The sequence below is a fragment of the Ranitomeya variabilis genome, chromosome 6 (genome assembly GCF_051348905.1).
Source record: "Ranitomeya variabilis isolate aRanVar5 chromosome 6, aRanVar5.hap1, whole genome shotgun sequence".
Taxonomy (NCBI): Eukaryota; Metazoa; Chordata; class Amphibia; order Anura; family Dendrobatidae; genus Ranitomeya; species Ranitomeya variabilis.
In genome coordinates this window covers 509,121,415-509,140,624 of record NC_135237.1, presented here as the reverse complement: position 1 = coordinate 509,140,624, position 19,210 = coordinate 509,121,415, and the positions used below count along the sequence as shown (strand labels likewise).

The 19,210-nt window shown below is 41.3% G+C and overlaps 1 protein-coding gene across 1 annotated transcript; it reads right to left on the bottom strand.

Moving 5' to 3' along the window:
* Positions 1–220: 220 nt before the first annotated feature.
* LOC143782918 (polyadenylate-binding protein 4-like) lies at positions 221–16,953 on the bottom strand. Its single transcript, XM_077270916.1, has 15 exons — positions 16,832–16,953; positions 14,517–14,723; positions 10,555–10,748; positions 10,360–10,475; positions 9,503–9,639; positions 9,099–9,193; positions 7,245–7,382; positions 7,059–7,154; positions 6,478–6,750; positions 6,175–6,250; positions 2,815–2,973; positions 2,371–2,510; positions 1,718–1,796; positions 1,503–1,633; positions 221–795 (listed from the first exon to the last, which is right to left on the bottom strand). The coding sequence occupies exons 2-15, from the start codon at positions 14,707–14,709 to the stop codon at positions 703–705; spliced, it is 1,920 nt and encodes a 639-aa protein (XP_077127031.1). The 5' UTR covers positions 14,710–14,723; positions 16,832–16,953; the 3' UTR covers positions 221–702.
* Positions 16,954–19,210: the final 2,257 nt, after the last annotated feature.

The window sequence follows — 19,210 nt, the reverse complement described above, 5'->3', positions numbered from 1 at the left end:
CATTCAGCTAAGTGCATGTGCCAGGCAGGTTAATAACACTATTAACCTGAAGATTAACCCCATATATGCTCTTTAATAGCATTTCTTCTGGTGACAGGTTCCCTTTAAGAGGATAAAAACTTTGATGGGATTGTCCTGAATCAAACTGACTGCCACTACAGTACAGTTCAAGATGCCAACAAGTACTTCTGTACATCAGTAATCACACAATTATGTCGAGATTTATTTTTATTAAATGAAGAAATTATGCCATTTACAAATAACACATTTAGAAAAATATTATTCAGTTTTTTTACTTATCAAAATATAGAAATATTTTTCACTTTCATTTAAAGGTGTGTGGCTATTATAACAAGCTATAGCCTCTCTTTACAGGATAGGTGATAACTGCTGGATCAGTAGAGATGCGATTGCTGGGACCCCCACTGATCGGACAAGCAGGGGTCGCATGTCCCACGTTTGAAGGGATCTGTCATGCATATACTGTGACACTATATGTCAACTCTTTGGCCCTTATGTCGACAGCTGAGCGATGGATTCGGCTAACATCACCAGTCCTACAGGCTTGGAATGGATCGGCACGAGGGACAGGGGACCTTTATCCTGGTTGTAGCATTGGTCAGATCTCTACTAATCTAGCAGAGTATACTTCATAAAGTCAGCAAAGAGGCTACAACTATGAATCTACAACTCAGATGACCATTAGATGGCCGCCACAACGGTAGCATTGTTAACGACTTGGTGCACCACTTGATTAGCCTGATGGAGTTGAAGCACAGAAACAGCTTCTTGAACCTGCAATAAGAAACCCCAAGTCAACACGTAACTTTAAAACTTTACACAATTGTTGTGACGGTTTTTATAAGAAAATATACATTACACTTCTGCTATTGTACATTAAACTTCTGCACTTATACATTACACTTCTGCTCTTATACAATACACTTATGCTCTTACACATTACACTTCTGCTCTTATACATTACATTCTGCTCTTACACAATACACTTCTGCTCTTACACATTACACTTCTGCTCTTATACATTACACTTCTGCACTTATACATTACACTTCTGCACTTATACATTACACTTCTGCTCTTACACATTACACTTCTGCACTTATACATTACACGTCTGCTCTTACACATTACACTTCTGCACTTATACATTACACGTCTGCTCTTACCCATTACACTTCTGCACTTATGCATTACTCTTTTGCTCTTATACATTACCCTTCTGATCTTTTACATTACACTTCTGCTCTTACACAATAAAAGTCTGCTCTTATACATAACACTTCTGCACTTACACATTCCACTTCTGCTCTTATACATTACACTTATGCTCTTATACAGTAAAAGTCTGCTCTTATACATAACACTTCTCCTCTTACACATTACACTTCTGCACTTACACATTACACTTCTGCACTTACACATTACACTTATGCTCTTATACATTACACTTATGCTTTTATTCATTACACTTCTGTTTTCACCTTGGTTTTGAGGAATTCATTTGACTCAAGCATATGGAAAACTTCAGTATTATCAAGTTCTAGCAACATGCCGGTGATTTTTGCGCTTAGTGTCGGGTACATGACTTGAATACGAGGGAAGAGAAGTTCACCTGAAATAAAAGACCCCCCTTATGTCATGTCTTATGTTCTTTTACAATGCAAAGGATATGGCAATATTATACAGTGTTATATACCCAGCATTTGCTTTTGGTCGGCTGGAGGATGAGGTGCTACTATAGAGGTCGTCGCCGGTTCTTCCATAATGATAGTGGGCTGCAGGTATAAAAATGCAGAAAATAGACAAAAAAGGATTAGTATACACTTTCTTCTTCCCACCAGAGAAATGCCTGTATTTTGTTTGCCTTAATGTTGCCACCATCTTTGCTGAGCAGCTGTTGAAAGCAGTTTCTAAAGGAGCATGAAGTGGGTAGTGAAACTCCACTGTCACATAGTAGTTGGGAGAGAGGAATGTACATTAAGGGAATTACGTATATTACAAAAAAATAATAATGCTGCCTGTAAGATAATTCGGTAATAATAAATAAAAAAAGGTTTAGCTACGCTTTAAAAAAAAATAAAAAATTTCATCCTTTTTCAAAACAAGCCAGGAGAAAATGATCACGTTAAAATAACGATGATCTCCACTGTGACCGGAAGTGATGGATTCCTGTCGATACAGCCCCACTACCAAGTGAAGACTGCTGTGGGGTCGGACAGTTATGTATCGCTTCTTTCTTTATTTTACAATGATCTCTTCTCTCTGGCCAGTTTAAAAAAAAAAAACATGGCATACCCCTTTAAGAAAGAGCCTATAGTTACAGTGAGGCAGTGCATACGCAATTCTTACCTGTTGTACAGCAACCTGTGGCTGAATAATGAGCTGCTGCTGGTAAACTGGAGCTGGGTATTGATGTGGAACAGAAACGCTGGCGGCTGCAGCCATGGCCTGGGTAGGGTGGGCTTCAGTTGTCTGATATGGAATATTTACTGTATGGGAACGTTACAAGACATAAAAAAATGCAAGGAATGGAATGTATCAGTGTACAGGAATAATATACCCAGGGACACACGGTAATGGTAAAAAGCAAACAGTGATGTGACATTACAGTGATAAGTTACACAATCATGTCATATTAGTTGGGATGGGCCCAGCGGATCTTTCAGTGATATAAAAAGAGAGTCAGAAGCTTCCGTCCCGACACGTGAGATGCACAGTAGTGCTATTCCTCTCAGTTACCGTGTATACAGACATGTACAGATCTGTTGGGATATGATTAGTGCGATCACTTACCTACAGGCTGCACTGACATGGGGCGTGGGGCTGGAGGCGCTGGCCTCATTGTGCTGTACGTCCCTTGCCTCATTGTGCTGTACGTCGCTTGCCTCATTGTGCCGTACGTCGCTGGCATGACAGAGGGTAGTCTGGTGGCTCTTGGCATATTCTGGTACGCTGCCGAAAGTCAAATGGACAAATCAGCGCCAACAAGGCCATCGTAATTTATAGCATCAGCATTGATAGAGACAGTGACAGGGGTATGCAGCTGTGCGTGTGCTCAGGAACCGATATCTAGGGGGCACATTGTAGAAAACAGCTATAAAAAAAACACCACGTCAACCGGGGCTGTCAGCTGTGTAGCCGTTCGGCAAGTGTAAATCTTTGTCAAATTAACCAGTAGATTCCCTAGGATCTTTGAGATGGGGCAGTATGATTCCGGATTCACCGGGTCTTCCCCTTCTTTTGGGATCACTACAACAGTGGCCTCATTCATGGATGGCGGCGGTCTACCCTTGCGTAATACATTATTAAACACCTCTAGTAGCTCTGGGAGGAGGATCTCGTTGTATTTCTTATAAATTTTCCACTGGCTGTCCATCCTCCCATTTGTTAATTTATAGGTAGCTTGGGGCATCCTCCAACTCATCCAGCGAGAGGTGGTCGTCTAAAAATTGAAGATCTGCTTTACACATTTTGGGGTAAGAAAGGTGATAAAGAAAACCATCCATCTCTTCAGTCGTGGGTCGTGTCTTGGAAGTGTAGAAGGAAGCATAAAAATATGTAGACGCTCCTAGAATAACCGGAGGTAAGGATAATATTTCCCCAGAGGGGCATCTTATGGAATCGGTATATAAGGGCTTTTGTTGTGTCTTAGTAATCATAGCCTAAATATGACCCGCGCTCTCCACCTTCTCATAATAAGTCTGCTTCGAAGAGCTTGTTGAACTCCACCATAATTTTCGTGGCTTGCGAATGTATTCACCCCCTTTGGCATTGTTACATTACAACCTGTGTCTGATTTGTGTGTGATTCGTCAGCATTAAATAGTCTAAGTTGTTGAAGTGAAGTGAGAAAAGTATAGGCATAAATTAAATTTATGGGATCAACTAACTAAAAATTGTCATGTGCATATGTATTCACCCCTTTTGCAGCCCACCAAAACTCTCAGCCCGGGCCGGAGGGCATTAATCATACAGGCATCACAGAGACCAAAGGTAACACTGAAGGAGCACCCAAGCAGAGACTGGAATATCCATCCTTACAACGACAATAATCCGTACACACCATAGAGGTGGGCTTTATGGAAGAGTGGGCAGAAAAAAGACTTTACCTACACACAAAAAATGTAAGGCTCGTTTTGAGTTTGCCAAAAGACATGTGGGAGACTCCCCAAATGTATTTAGGAAGGTGCTCTGGTAAGAGAACAAAACTGAACTTTTTGGCCACCAAAGTAAACACTATGGCACCAAATCAACACAGCTCATCAAGTAAAGAACACCATTCCCACAGTGAAACATGGTGATGGCAGCATGATGCTCTGGGGATGTTTTTCTGCAGCAGGGACAGGGAAAATAATCACATTGAAGGGGAAGATGGATGTTGCGAAATACAAGGATATTATTGAACAAAACCTGTTTCAGTCTGTCAGTGATTTAAGAATGGGACGGAGGTTCACCTTCCAACAAGACAATGACCCAAAGCATGAAGCTAAAGCAACACTCAAGTGGTTTAAGGAAAAATGTGTAGTCGAAAAGTCGAAACCTTGGATGTAGCACTCACAATGGGGGGAAACCAAGCAACTTTCTAAATTCTCAATCGTTCTAAAGTAGCAAAACTTTATGTATATCCAACATTAATGCCCAACAGTCATCCATGCGCCGTAACAGCATGCCAATGAAGAAGTGAGGGTAGAGTTAAGATTACAAGTACATAAACTGCAATTCAAGTAGCATCCAGGAGGACCAGAGTCCAGCTGATGGAGAGCGGCGGCACCTTCAAGCCTAGTTTCCAGGCGCTCTTTGCCAGGTCCTAATCTCATTCTACTTCTGCCCAAAGTTTTTTATTTCATTTTGATCCAACTAGAAGAGAGTGTCGTTAGGAGAGTCAAAGAAGGATATTGAATTCATAGCAGCAACCCACAGGTGGGCTGGATATTACCCAGAGTAGGAGCAAACCATTGTCCACAGACTTTTTTATTCTCCAGGAGCTGCGCACTTCTCTTCTGCGCATCAGCAAAATAATCTGTGAATATGGAGATTCTTTGACCATTTATGGAGCTTCGTAGGATGGTATCCAGATCCCTATAGTGAATTATCTTGGCCAGGACTGTGCATGGCTGACTTCCAGGCGGTAGTGGCCTTGTCGGCACCCGTTTCACTGCAAAGAGGGGGCTTAGAGTATCCTTCCCACACACCATCACTAGCCAGGTTTCAAAGAATTCTGTGGTCTTTGCGCCCTCTGATTTTTAAGGGACTCCAACAATCCAGATAATTGTTCCTGCACAGGCGGTTCTCCAAATCATCCTGGTTGAGGCGATTTGCCTCTGATAACTTGGTGTGTTGCTGCAAATCTTGCCACATTGGAAGTAGGATGTCCTATAATTCATTAACGCTCTCCTCGAGGTCTGTGGTCCTCTCTGAGATACTGCGTATATCTTGTCTGACCACTAAAATGTTCTTCATAATTCATCCTACTTGCAGCACCAGAGATGAAAGAGAGCTACTAGAACCCCCAATGGCTTGCATGATATCTTGGGCTCTGTAGCTACTAGTTGGCGTGTAGGAGAAATAGCATTGACTCCCCCCGGTTCTCAGCCGGTTCATACTCAGGGTGATATGTAGTAAGCAGGTGGGAGAAGGGCTTCGGGTCTGGATGAATCTTTCTCAACGTCTCATCCCGTTTCTTCACCTCCTGATCCTGCAAATCTTTCTAATCTAGCCACAACCTCCTTTTGGCGCTCACTCGCTCAGCTTGCACTCTCCGGCATGCTTGTGTCGACCCCATTTTGTACTGTAGATTGCATTCCTGGCCTTTGAATACGTTCCCTTTCTTCATGGCGGGCTCCGTGCCAGGGAAAAGTCTGTTTGCAGTGTCCAGGGATAAGCAGGTAAGTATACCCGACCAGAGGGTGAAAAAAGGGCAGCTTGAGGATCGTATAATGATCTGTACACGGAGCTGATCAGGCATGCATCCTCTCACATCGCTGGCAGACCATGGCCCCACGGCAAGTGCAAATCTTAAAAATGGTGAGGACTGGTATAGTAGACCACAGAGGTAATATCACTATATAGACTGTGATGTGCACTAGTAAGTTTTAGCGGGAGAAGACACTTGGCGTACATACTAAACCCCAATCCCACAATACACTGAACCTACTTTGTGGTGTCCAGCTAGGACTTGGCACAACCTGCGGTATCGGTCCTGTATGATAGCATCCTGCATAGTTCTGGATCTAAAAACAAGTTTGGGTTGTAATAAATGGATTGTATATTGTTAGAAAAAATGGCTGCTTTCTTTCTGTAACAGTTCCCATCTTTCCACAGGTCGAGTGTGGTATTGTAACTCAGCCCTATTCTCTCGAATGGAGCTGATCTGCAAGACCAGCCACAACCTTAGAACAAGTATGGCGCTGTTTCTGTAAGAAAGCTTTCTGTAGGTTGTTTTTATCTGGAGACTTACTTGTGAAGCAGGTGGCATTAAATAGCTGGGAGGTGGTGGTGATTGGTAGGTATTGATGGCTTGGTTGGGTACAATTCGGATATGATCCATCTTCTGCTTAAACTGGTTGGCTAGAAGAGCTAGTCGATCCTTCTTACGCTGTGCCAGGGCGACATACAATGGCTTGGAGGCTACAATCCTTCCATTCATCTCTGTGACCGCTTTGGTTGCTTCCTCGGGGGCGGAGAAGCAGACAAAACCAAACCCTTTGCTGCGTCTACCTTCCATCATAACCTGAAATATTAGATCACTTGCCATCCTTACAATGAAACATAGGCAAATAAATAGTACACTCTCACCTAAGAAGGTTCACGCTAAAGGGTCATTCCTGACATTGAAAGTTATCATCTACTCTTCACTCTATTCCTAAAGGATCGATGCGGTCCCAGCAGTCAGACCACCACCAATCCACAAGTTATCACCTCTCCTATGTATCGATGAAAACGTCTAATGTTGGCCATAAGTATAACCCTTTATGTTACGTAGATGAAAATGAATGTGAGGATAGAAAGAAGAAAGAAGCAGATACAAGCTGAGCTAACCTTAGCACTGGTGATGGTGCCATAACGGGAAAACACCTGATGCAGTAGCGTGTCATCAATGCAATTTGCAAGATTTTTAATGTAGAGATTGACACCCTAAAATTATAAGAAAAAAAGTTATAAAAAATGTAGAATTTTTTTCGAATACTCACACAAATTAAGCACAAAGGGAATTAAGTCACTCACCTGGGATCTGGTGATCCGTTCTTGCTTTATTTGCTCAAACTTCTTCCTAAGCTCTGCTTGTCTTTCCGACTTCCTCTGGGCTCTTCCAACATAAATGGCCTTACCATTCACATCTTTACCGTTCATTTCATTCACAGCCTTATAGAAGTAGGAAAATCGTTACTTTACTCCCATATGTTTGGTCACAAGAACAAGATCTCTCACCCTGAGGGATCAGAACACCATTTCCTGTCATTTTTTGATCTCCCAAGGATGGGGTTTCATCCCACCCTGAGAGAGCTGATCTTCCCCTGGTTCTTTGTTCACATGGTGTACACCTGACTATTGTAGCCTGGAAAATTATCGTAACCTATATTATCTTGGCCAGGAGGGAGATTCCCATCTTAGGCATTAATGGTGTAACCATCTGATGCTATATCTGTCTGATAGATACGGGTGTCATCTTTGGAACCTATCTCCAGAAAAGGGGTCCCTCAACCTCCAACCTGTCTGGATGGCCAGTGGGTGACTGCTGCATCCAGGTGGAGAATGAATAGGTGGTTGCACATGTGCACATCTGTAGATAGCTGAGCACACGCACAGCCACGCCACTCCCCACGGGGACCCCTGTTTTGTGGGTATTCAATAAATGTCTGAAAAAGGAAAATCCCCTTAGGGTATGTGCACATGATGTCTTATAGAAGCCAGTGTCCTGCTGAGTTTTCCAAGGTGAAGACTCTTGAGGAAAGCAACGATGGTGTTTTTATTGAAGCATTTTCATTAGCAATTTTTCCGGCTGCTCGACTATTGGCATCTTTTTTCTTTTTTTTATTTGGCGTATGTGCACAAGGAGTCTTTCTGCAGAGTTTTTGGAGTAGAAACTGACCAGAATCTCCAAGTTTTTGAGAAGGAGTTGGAGAGTTTCTGTTTAGTTTCTGCTCCAAAGACTCCTCGAAAAACTCCATGTGCACATAACTTAAACTTTAAATAGCAAGCCGCTTCCATGCAGAAGCCGCCCAAAAAATTAACATGCTACTTTTCATCTTTTCGAAACCCGAGGCGGTTAAAAGAAGTGACAAAAGACGGACAATGTGCGCAGCTTTGTTGTTTTTATATTGCCGTGCTTATGTTAACTTTTTGTAGTTTTTTTTAGCACTCTTTCATGCTTATTCCAGGAAGAAATCCACCTTAAAAAGACGTGTCTGTTCACTTACCTTTGGTGTGCGTGCACACTGAGTCTTCTTGCTGAGTTTTTGAAGCAGGAACTACTAAGTTTTTGAGGAGTTTTGAGTTTCAGAAGAGGATTTAGAGAGTTTCCTCTCAGTGGCAATGTGCATACATCATCGTTTTCAAGTGGATTCCGAGCGGAATCCATCTGAAAAAATGTCTCAAAAGCTCTTAAAAAAAATTAACATAATGCACAGCAGTGTCAAAATGCCATTACTGTGCCCATGTTCAGTATTTAGTTACTTCTTTTAACTGCTTCAGGGTTTGGAAACCTTGGAGCAGTTAAAAGAGGTAACATGTTTATTCTCTCAAAATGAAGATATTAGGGAAAAGATGCCAGAGGAAAAAACAATGGCAAACAGCTGGCGCTTCAGGAAAAAAACGCCGACTGAAGTAGCTTCACTTGGGAAAAGTCGGCAGCTGCACCAGAATCTAAAGCATATAGGCAATTTCTGCCTGTAAAAAAAATGCCGTAGGGGTATAGGCCCTGAGATCCCAACTAATACTACAAAGAGGAAATGCTGTCTCAGATGAGTGGCATACAGACTGATAAATGATTATTGCTGCTCATCTTCCAGCAACTTAGACGGCCTACAATAAAAGAGATACCAATCCTGACTCCAAATATTTCGCAAGTCTCCATCTCACTTTTAGGGCGTCCTCGTGTTTCTCAAAGCTGACAAAGCCGAATCCCTTGGACGTCCCATTTCCATCAGTCATGACTTTAACGCTCAGTGTAGGCCCTAGGAGAGAATATTTCCCAAATTTAGGTTTCGGAAGCTTTAGGACAACCCACTTATAAGTCTGACTTCAGAAGACCGTATTGTGGCCATATTTTATTATCTGGACTATTGCTCCACGTTCCGACCCATCAGCAGGTCTCCTGGCCCAGAACATACATCATAAATGGCTGCGATGCGGTTACCTCAGGTTATGAGACCTGCTGACGGGACGGGACGGGACATGGAGCAATAATACAGAGACTAAAATATGGCCACAATACGGTCTTCTGAAATAGCCGTGATTCTCGTAGCTACACGATTCATATTTACCGTATTTGCTGAACAATTCCTTGAGCCGTTCATCGTCCATATTTTCTCCAAAGTTCTTGATGTAAACATTAGTGTATAAAGATCTGGCAAGAAGTTCAGGTTCTCGTTCTTGACGGGACTTGAAATGTCCAATAAACCTTTATAGAAAATACAGACATTTTTATCCCAAATTGTTGTTTACAAACGGCAAAAAAAAAAACAAGCCACGTTCACACAATCAGTATTTGGTCAGTATTTTACCTCAGTATTTGTAGCCAAAACCAGGAGAGGAACAATTAGAGGAAAAGTATAATAGAAACATATGCACCACTTCTGCATTTATCACCCAAATACTGAGGTAAAAAACTGACTAAATTCTGATCGTGTGAACGTGGCCTTAAAGGGGTAGTCCTATGTAGATAATTTTATATATGTGCGTAGTGTATTTATATTTATGTCCCATTAATCGCAGAAAAAAATTCATTCAGATATATAGAACTGACTTTTAGTTGCAGACATTTTGGCAAAAAATAAAATCTGCGATGTTTGGGTGTAACCATAAAAATTTGTGGCACACACACGGGATATACTGTCCTAGAAATGTGGAGCCTGGTAGAACAGGGTCTGGGAACCCCAGTTTTTCCTATACGTGGCAGCGGTTATCCACCTTTGGGGACATTTTTTTCTTGCTTAAATGCATATATTCTTGGCTAAAATTTATTTTTGCAATTGGGTTTAAATAAAAATGTTGCTCCATGTGCCTTCTATAGCCTCAGTGTTGCTCTGTCTACTTCTGCCTGCAGAATGGGATAACTGAAAATCCAGGAGTCCAGAAATCCCAGACATGTGAAGTCGGCCTTACATGAGGGCATACTTACACTTTCTGGTCACTTAAGATCATGCCATTCAATGAGTCAATGGCCTTCTGGGCTGATTCGAGGGTCTCGAAATGTACAAAACCATAACCCTTAGATCCATTTTCATCACACATGACCTGCAACACCTCATATTAATAAGTGACCTTATTACTGCACAGACCTCATACATCTGTATGTGGTGGATGACTGACTTACCTTGCACGACATGATGTTGCCAAAAGCAGAAAATGTGTCGTAAAGTAATTTACTATCAATAGTCTTATCCAGGTTTTTGATAAAAATGTTGCCGACCGCGCTCTTTCTTAGGGACGGGTCGCGCTGACACCACATAATGCGCATCGCTTTGCCATTCATGTCTTCAAAGTTCATGGTATCCAGAGCTCGCTCCGCTGGCGGGAAAGGATCGGAGAAATTTTCATAGAAAGAGACCATCAATGACTTTATCCACCTCGGTGACCGCTCTGCTCTGATAGGATGCCATGCCATGATAGGAATTGTTGATCAACTCCAGCATTCCATGCTAAAACATTTTTTACTATTTTTTTTTTTTTGCATTATTTTTATTTTAAAAAATAATAATTTGTCAATTTGTTTTTGTTCTAAAAAAATGAGAAATCTTGAAATTTTCATACTTTCTGCCCTTTCAGGAAGAGTTTTCGGCAGGCTCCTTATCAGCAGAGGAAAGATGACTTCTATACACAATTGATAGCACAAGATCCACTAATTACAATAGGCGACGTCACAGCTGACCCTGCTCACCCTCCCTTCACAATGACCTTTGACACGCTCATTAGATGCTTTAATACAAATAATAGGGCTCAGGTCTGACTATTGTAGCTATGTACACGTGTTGTTTCTTGAAACAACAAGAAGTTATAATCTAAAAAAAAGCACCCATGTCCAGTTTGAAAGTTGCAAGATTTTTTATTTTGAATACAGATTATATGTTAGAAAAAGCTAAAAAAATTACAGAAATTTAAAAAAAAAAAAAAAAAAATATATATATATATATATATATATATATATATATATATATATATATATATATATATATATATATATATAACACACACAAAAACCTGATTTAAACAATAGATAACTTCTCACGATAGCCTGCCTAAGGGAGCTTAAGGCAGAATGTTTTACTATTAAATTTAATTAAAACAGTGTATTTATATATAATGTATATAATGTATACCTTGAGCTCATGGTCTCCCCCTAGTGGTGGCTACAGGAAGACAGAAGTTTGTTATTTAACTATAACTCTATGCACAGAGATTTGGAGAGGGAGGATGACCTTGTCCATACCCCGCCCTACCCACTTTATTACATATATCTGGAATACGTGTCTTTGCCCTAATGGACTAATAAGATGATTGAAGTTAGTGGAGGATGTGGACACCCATTCTAATAACTGCTGAGCGGTTGCACTATTATAATATATATATACACTCACTGGCCACTTTATTAGGTACACCTGTCCAACTTCTTGTTAACACTTAATTTCTAATCAGCCAATCACATGGCGGCAACTCAGTGCATTTAGGCATGTAGACATGGTCAAGACAATCTCCTGCAGTTCAAACCGAGCATCAGTATGGGGAAGAAAGGTGATTTGAGTGCCTTTGAACGTGGCATGGTTGTTGGTGCCAGAAGGGCTGGTCTGAGTATTTCAGAAACTGCTGATCTACTGGGATTTTCACGCACAACCATCTCTAGGGTTTACAGAGAATGGTCCGAAAAAGAAAAAAAATCCAGTGAGCGGCAGTTCTGTGGGCGGAAATGCCTTGTTGATGCCAGAGGTCAGAGGAGAATGGGCAGACTGGTTCGAGCTGATAGAAAGGCAACAGTGACTCAAATCGCCACCCGTTACAACCAAGGTAGGCCTAAGAGCATCTCTGAACGCACAGTGCGTCGAACTTTGAGGCAGATGGGCTACAGCAGCAGAAGACCACACTGGGTACCACTCCTTTCAGCTAAGAACAGGAAACTGAGGCTACAATTTGTACAAGCTCATCGAAATTGGACAGTAGAAGATTGGAAAAACGTTGCTTGGTCTGATGAGTCTCGATTTCTGCTGCGACATTCGGATGGTAGGGTCAGAATTTGGCGTAAACAACATGAAAGCATGGATCCATCCTGCCTTGTATGGAGCATCTTTGGGATGTGCAGCCGACAAATCTGCGGCAACTGTGTGATGCCATCATGTCAATATGGACCAAAATCTCTGAGGAATGCTTCCAGCACCTTGTTGAATCTATGCCACGAAGAATTGAGGCAGTTCTGAAGGCAAAAGGGGGTCCAACCCGTTACTAGCATGGTGTACCTAATAAAGTGGCCAGTGAGTGTATATATATTATGTACAGTGGGGAAAATAAGTATTTGATACACTGACGATTTTGCAAGTTTTCCCACCTACAAACAATGGAAAGGTCTGTAATTTTTATCGTAGGTACACTTCAACTGTGAGAGCCAGAATCTAAAAATAAAAACAGAAAATCACATTGTATATAATAATGAAATTGCATTTTATTGCATGAAATAAGTATTTGATGACCGACCAACCAGCAAGAATTCTGGCTCTCACAGACCTGTTAAGTTTTTCTTTAAGAAGCCTCCTACTTTGCACTCATTACCTGTATTAATTGCATCTGTTTGAACTCATTACCTGTATAAAAAACACCGGTCCACACAATCAATCACACTTCAACCTTACCACCATGGCCAAGACCAAAGAGCTGTCCAAGGACAAAATTGTAGTCCTGCACAAGGCTGGGATGGGCTACAGAACAATAGGCAAGCAGCTTAATGAGAAGACAACAACTGTTGGCACAATTATTAGAAAATAGAAGAAACACAAGATGACTGTCAATCTTGCTTGGTCTGGGGCTCCATGAAAGATCTCACAGAACTACACAGTAGGACCTGGTCAATGACCTGAAGAGAGCTGGGACCACAGTCTCAAACATGACCGTTAGTAACACACTATGCCGTCATGGATTAAAATCCTGCAGGGCACGCAAGGTCTCCTTGCTCACACCAGCACATGTCCGGGCCAATTGAAGTTCACCAATGAGCATCTGGATGATCCAGAGGAGGCATGGGAGAAGGTCATGTGGTCAGATGAGACCAAGATAGAACTTTATGGTATCAAGTCCACTCGCTATGTTTGTAGGAAGAAGAAGAAGGATGATTACAATCCCAAGAACACTGTCCCAACTGTTAATCATGGTGGGGGAAACATCATACTTTGAGGATTATTTTTTGCAATGGTGACAGGACGACTGCACCATATTGAAGAGAGGATGGATGGGGTCATGTATCGCAAGATTTTGGCCAACAACCTCCTTCCCTCTTTAAGAGCATTGAAGATGGATTGTGGCTGGTTCTTCCAGCATGACAATGACCAGAAACACACAGCCAGGGCATCAAAGAAGTGGCTCCTTAAGACGCATTTCAAGATCCTGGAGCATCTTAGCCAGTCTCCAGACTTGAATCCAATAGAAAATCTTTGGAGGGAGCTGAAACTCAATGTTGCCCAGTGACAGCTCCGAAACCTGAAAGATCTGGAGAAGATCTGTATGGAGGAGTGGGCCAAAATTCCAGCCGCAGTGTGTGCAAACTTGGTCAAGAACTACAGGAAACGTCTGACCTCTGTAATTGTAAACAAAGGTTTCTGGACCAACTATTACGTTGTTTTTTATTGTATCAAATACTTATTTCATGCAATAAAATGCAAATTAATTATGTAAAAATCATACAATGTGATTTTCTGGATTTTATTTTTAGATTCTGTCTCTCATAGGTGAAGTGTACCTACGATAAAAATGATAGACCTCTCCATTCTTTCTAGGTGGGAAAACTTATAAAATCGGCAGCGTATCAAATACTTTTTTCTACACTCTTTTTTTTTCTACACTTTCCCTTGCTGTCATTATAATGTTGTCCGAATAAAGTTGTGACTTTCTACATACACGGGTAAGTGCACTTTTTTTAAATCTTTTTCATGGACTGTATCAAATACTTATTTTCCCCACTGTATCTGTAGTTTTCTTTCTTTAATTAAAGGGGTATTTCCATGATATTTCTGGAACAGTTGCAATATATGACCCCATATATGCAATGTCCTATAGCTATAATTGTGTAATGGTTCTTACCATCCTCCGGCTGCTGGAAATTGACGTACGCGTAGCCAAGAGACTGACGGGTGAGCTTGTCTCTGCATACCCTGACTGACAAAATGTTGCCGACCGGAGTGAATTTTTCATACAGCATCGCCTCTGTGACCTCCTGAAGGAGATCTCCAACATATAGGGATGCTGTATGGTGGCTGAGAGCGCTAGTGGCCATTATTAGCAGGGTCACTAAAATAAAGGAGATTGTAAGAAAAACACCTTGATAATAACATGTCAGCATTACAAGGCAGTCACACGCCAAAGCTGGCCATACACATAAGCCGCGGCCTGACTCCTCTGACCATAACTTATCTACACCCCGAACAAAAGGACACTGAACAGGGCGGATCATTCTCTGCCCCTGTGATCTGTTCAGGGTGAATCTGGGGGCCTCTATACACAGTATATGGCCTGTCGATCCCGCCGAAGTCAGACAACATTTATCTAATGTGTATGGGGAGCTTTAAAGGGGTTATCTGGGGCTTTAATGTCTGATCACTGGGGGTGCAACACCCGGTACCCAACCGATCCCGGTGACGGCGGTGGTGGCTGGAAGTGCTGAGTTGCGGATCTGTACAGAACAGCTCCATCGACAGTATAGTGGCCGCGGCCAGGTACTGCACATCCGTCCTCTGTTGAATAGGATGTGGATGTGTCACTATTCTATCCTGTGCAGCTCCATAACTGAGCAGTTCCGGCTGCCGTCGACACCAGGAACAGATGTCACACCCCCCACCAATCAGACATTGATGACCTATCCTAAGGATAGTCCATCAGTGTTAAAGTCCCGGTTACAACCTTTAAAGAACTCGTAGATTTCACCGCTTCACTAAAGCAAAGTAAAATGGACATCTTTGTTTTTTTTATTCTTGTATTTATGGGTAAATATAATTTTTGCAATAAAATTTAATTAAGTATGTTGAGCCGTTTGGTTTCTACAGCCTCTATGTATCACAGTACATATAACACTGCAAAACGAGGTAACTGTGAATCCACCAGTGAGGTCGTCTGAAGAGTGAATAATAGTCCAAGTCCATTTATACATCCATAATAATAATAATAATAATAATAATAATACAAACTTTCCAAAATGTTTAATAAACAAATGCCCCCAAAAGTGTGCATATCGTCTGTCCGCCAACAGAGGCATGTTTTATCATCTCTATAAGAATGCTGTTTCCCTTTAAGGATGTATATTCACACAGAGTTTTTTTTGCAGAAAAAAAAGCACCTTTGGCGTGAGTTTTTTAGTGGACTGGGGACTTTTTTCTTCTTCTATTGCTTTTACATTGCTTTTTTTTGCAAATTTCAAGTATGAATTTTGGAATCCTCTGCAAAACCCATGTAAGGGTATGTGCACACGTTCAGGTTTTTTCACATTTTTTCATGATAAAAATGCTATAAACTCATTAAAAACACATACATTATGCATCCTATCATTTAGAATGCATTCTGCATGTTTTGTGCACATGGTGCATTTTTTTCTGCAAAAAAAACGCATCGCGGTAAAAAAAGCAGCATGTTCATTAATTTTGCGGATTTTCATCATTTTTCCCGCTGTTCTATGCATTGGGAAAAACCGCAAAAAAAACAGCACAAAAAACGCATCAAAAACGCGGGGAAAAAAATGCGAAAAAAAACGCATGCGGATTTCTGGCAGAAATATCCGTTTTTTTTTGTCAGGAAAATTTCTGCAAGAAATCCTGACCTGTGCACATACCCTAAAAAAAAAAAAAAAAAAAAGGAACTCTGTGTGAATATACCCTTCTCGTATCTTGTGTGTAAACAGCCCCCCTATTATGAGAGGTAATATTTTAGAAACACATGGATGCTTTCTTCTGGGATCAGCACCACTCTTATCCCGTGGGTGTGTGAGGTATTCCAGTGCAACCCTGCTAACTTAAACGGGCCTTAGCTGCAACACCGCACACAGCCTCTAGAGTGGCGCTATTTCTTTAAAAAAAAATACAAATTTTATGTAATTTTTTTTAAATATGCAGATTAACGATCCCAAACCATGTTGGACAATTCAGTGTGTAGGGACGGCATATTTGTCATCTCTTTCTGGTGATGAGCCATTGACAAACTAAGAAGCCCATTGAACCAGGTGGAGGCCCAGAGTTACTGGTCATGCTGGGATATCTACTCTGGGTGCTGGGATATCTACTCCTAACATGTGTCGGTGATCAGAGAAGTTCCGGTTCTATAATTCTTCACTTTTCACCGCAAATATTTCGGGTTGTGCCTATTTCGGACTCAAAAAATATGCAAAATGTACAGATTATGTTCATAGTCACCTTATTCCTGCGTCTCCAGTGGGCTCCTGATGGCTCCTTCTGTTAAACTGTCACTGTCAGGGCACAGCATGGCTGCCTCACGGCTGCGTGACGCCAACTGATGCCCATGCGAGGAGTGGGCAGTTACTACTGGTCTGAGCCCCTCATGGCTGACACGTTCCTGGATTACCCCTTATAATAAAACATTTTATGCCATAAATTTACACCTATAAAATAAAAGTTCTCCTTTATTAATCATTACTAATTATATGTTTACATTAGATTAATTAATTAATGAACCGCAATAGTTTTCCAATATGTTTTGTGAAAATAACACCTTTTTGCCTGGCACATGTACTGACAACGCTACAGAATTGTACCCCCTGACAATGCACAAAACTCACCCCAATACCTCAATCATGTCATTCACTGTCCAGTACTAAACCTACTGCGGAAAGAAGCGCTGACAGTATATAGTATAAATATGGCGTCACTATCGATGGGAATAGTGTGTCAGTCATACATTTAGAAAACTTTTCCCAAACTTTTTTCAAACTTTTTTTATTACTGAAAATTTAGCTGCTGATCCATTCTTATGCCATTTATTTTCCAATATTCATTGCAAGGGGGTAAAATTTGTTGTCAAAATCTACAGCAAAAATGTCATGGGCCTGCCGGTCAAGAAGAAATTATCAATTTTATGCCTATCTCTATTGGTCTGTGTGGATGGGACTTTTAAAACTGGATATTCAGTGTGCAATCCGCACCCTAAGGTTATGTTTACATGACGTGATTACATTATTTTTTTTGCAGCAATTTTCTGAAAAAGTGTTTTTGCCGTGAGTCTTGAAATTGAAAATTTTGGAAAATCGCAACAAAAAATTTACCCCCACCCACCCTTGGATTATCTTGTTAAATATTTTTGTAAACCGATTTGTGTGTGATGCATCAGCACTAAATAGTCTAGAAATCAAATAGCTAAAAATTGGCATGTGCATATGTATTCACCCCTTTTGCTATGAGGCCCCTAAAAATATCTGGTGCAAGCAATTACCTTCATAAGTCACATGCTTAGTGACAGGAGGTCCACATGTGTGCAATCCGAGTGTCACATGTCGGTCAGTATATACACTTTACCTTTTCTGAAAGGCCACAGAGAGAAAGACCATTAACAAGAGGTTCCACTCACCACCATGAAGACCAAGGAGATCTCCAAACAAGTCAGGATTGGGTTATAAAAAAAATACCAATTTGTGATAATTCCCCAGAGCACCATCAAATCCATTATCCTCAAATGGAAAGAACATGGTACCATAACAAGCCTGCTAAGAGAGGGCTGCCCCCCAGAACTCTCAGCCCAGGCAAGGTGGGCATCAGAGAGGACTGGAGTATCTGTCCATACGACCGCAATAAGCCGTACACTCTATAGAGGTGGCCTTTATGGAGAAGTGGACAGAAAAAAGCCTTTACTTACACACAAAAATTGTAAGGCTTGTTTTGAGTTTGGGAGACTCCCCAAATGTATGGAGGAAGGTGCTGTGGTCAGATGAGACCAAAATTGAAATTTTTGGCCACCAAGGTAAACGCTTTGCCTGGCACCAAACCAACACAGCTCACCACCCCAAGAACACCATCCCAACACCTTGGACCAAACAACACCTTGGACCACTGAGCAACAGTCCAGTTCTTTTTCCTCCTTGGCCCAGGTAAGACACTTCTGGCGTTGTCTATTGGTCATGAGTGGCCAGACACGAGGAATGTGACACTTGTAGCCCATGTCCTGGATACGTCAGTGTGTGGTGGCTCTTGAAGCAATTACTCCAGCAGCAGTCCACTTCTTCTGAATCTTCCCCAAATTTTTGAATGGCCTTTTCTTAACAATCCTTTCAAGGCTGCGGCTATCCTGGTTGCTTGTGTTCCTTTTTCTATCACACTTTTTCCTTCCACTCAACTTTCCATTAATATGCTTGGATACAGCACTCTGTGAACAGCCAGCTTCTTTAGCAATGACGTTTTGGGGCTTACCCTCCATGTGGAGTATGTCAATGACTGCCTTCTGGACATCTGTGAAGTCAGCAGTCTTCCCCATGATTGTTGAGCCTACTGATACAGGCTAAGGGACCTTTGTAAACGCTCAGGAAGCCTTTTCAGGTGTTTTTTGTTACTTATTCTAATTTACTGAGATAATGACTTGAGTTTTCATTGGCTGTAAGCCATAATCATCAACATTAACGGAAATAAACACTGGAAATAGATCGCTCTGTGTGTAATGACTCTATATAATATATGAGTTTCACTTTTTGTATTGAAGAACTGAAATAAATTACATTTTTGATGATATTCTAATTTTGCGAGAAACACCTGTAACTTGATGTAGCTGGAGCAGTTTTGCCTTAAGGA